This window comes from Arachis duranensis, chromosome 9, assembly GCF_000817695.3.
Source record: "Arachis duranensis cultivar V14167 chromosome 9, aradu.V14167.gnm2.J7QH, whole genome shotgun sequence".
In the NCBI taxonomy this organism is placed as follows: domain Eukaryota; kingdom Viridiplantae; phylum Streptophyta; class Magnoliopsida; order Fabales; family Fabaceae; genus Arachis; species Arachis duranensis.
The window spans coordinates 107,687,182-107,688,864 of NC_029780.3; the positions used below are offsets into that span (position 1 = coordinate 107,687,182).

The 1,683-nt window shown below is 36.5% G+C and overlaps 1 protein-coding gene across 1 annotated transcript; it reads left to right on the top strand.

The window, feature by feature from the left end:
- The first annotated feature begins 597 nt into the window (after window positions 1-597).
- On the top strand, window positions 598-1,269 carry LOC107466794 (uncharacterized). The gene has a single exon (XM_016085797.1). It carries the CDS (start codon window positions 598-600, stop codon window positions 1,267-1,269), a length of 672 nt encoding a protein of 223 aa, XP_015941283.1.
- Window positions 1,270-1,683: the final 414 nt, after the last annotated feature.

The following is a 1,683-nucleotide window of genomic DNA, read 5'->3' on the forward strand; positions in this document are numbered from 1 at the left end:
CAGCGTTAAACGCTGGAAATTCTGAGGCTGATTTGCCACGCCGGTTTGGGCCATCAAATCTTGGGCAAAGTATGGACTATCATATATTTCTGGAAAGCCCAGGATGTCTACTTTCCAACGCCGTTGAGAGTGCGCCAATTGGGCTTCTGTAGCTCCAGAAAATCCACTTCGAGTGCAGGGAGGTCAGAATCCAACAGTATCTGCAGTTCTTTTTGGTCTCTGAATCAGATTTTTGCTCAGGTCCCTCAATTTCAGCCAGAAAATACCTGAAATCACAGAAAAACACACAAACTCATAGTAAAGTCCAGAAAAGTGAATTTTAACTAAAAACTAATAAAAATATACTAAAAACTAACTAGATCATACCAAAAACATACTAAAAACAATGCCAAAAAGCGTATAAATTATCCGCTCATCATACACCTCCCTTCATCAAAACATCATAAATTTATTCTGGTAGTAATAGATTATTTTACGAAGTGGGTTGAAGCAGTTCCTTTAATAGAGGCTGGGCAAAATGAAATAATAGATTTTATTGAGGAACATATAATCCATCAATTTGAAATTTCTCAAACATTGAGTACTGACCAAGGAACTATGTTTACTGGTCAGCAAATAAAAGATTTTGCAGCTTCAAGAAACATTAATATGGTTACTTCAACCTCTAATTATGCACAGGCCAACGAACAAGTTGAGGCGGTAAATAAAATTTTGATCAATTTGATAAAAAAGCAGATCAGAAGTAGACCTCGAACTTGGCATGATACCTTGAGTCAAGTGTTGTGGGCTTATCGAAATTCACCAAGGGGGTCAACAGGTACTTTCCCTTATAAATTAGTATATGGACATGATGCTGTGTTACCATTAGAAGTCAATCTTAATACTTTGAGAGTATTAAAGCAAGATGATTTTTCTATTGACGATGATTGGAACGCAATGTTCGATGATTTAAATGATTTAGACTTAGAGCATATAGCGACGCTTGAAAATATGATCCGGCAAAAAGAAAGTATTGCTCAAAGTTATAACAGTCGAATAAAAGAAAAATGCTTCAGTATAGAAGAGTTGGTTTTGAAAGTTATTTTGCCAATGGAAAAGAAATCGAGGGTTCTTGGCAAATGGTCCCATACTTGGGAAGGGCCTTTTCAAATAGTTGAATTATATTCTGGAAATGCATATCGAATCAAAGATATCGAATCTGAAAATGTAGTCAAATCGATAAATGGAAAGTACTTGAAGCAATACCATTGTTTATTGAATCACAATTAAAATGCATAAGTTTGGAGATAAAAAGGATGTCATTACAAATATTGATATCCTAAGGCGGAGAAATAAAAGGTGCTAGGAGCTTGGCCAAGTCAGAATACATTTGAATTTTCTCCCTGTCTAGGGCTGAGAGTTTTTCAGTCTGCTCATACTCTTCATGTTGAATTTTTTTGAATTGCCTCGCGCACTCCTCTTGTTTGGCTTCAATGGTATATATCTCCTTGAAAAGTTGATGTTGCTTGCGTTGAGCAGTGGCCAGAGGTAGATCTATAATAGCTTTTCTCTCTCGAACCATGGCAAGCCTTTGGTTGATCCGAGTTAATTCTGCTTCGAGTTCTTCTTCCTTTTTGACATAATAGGCTCGAGCAGTAAAGGCTTGAGAGATTCTTAGACTAAATTCTTCGCAAGAATCTTTCA

What these genes read in the sequence shown, in the direction of transcription:
- LOC107466794 (XM_016085797.1), top strand. Translation starts at nt 598, where the DNA reads ATGTTTACTGGTCAGCAAATAAAAGATTTTGCAGCTTCAAGAAACATT.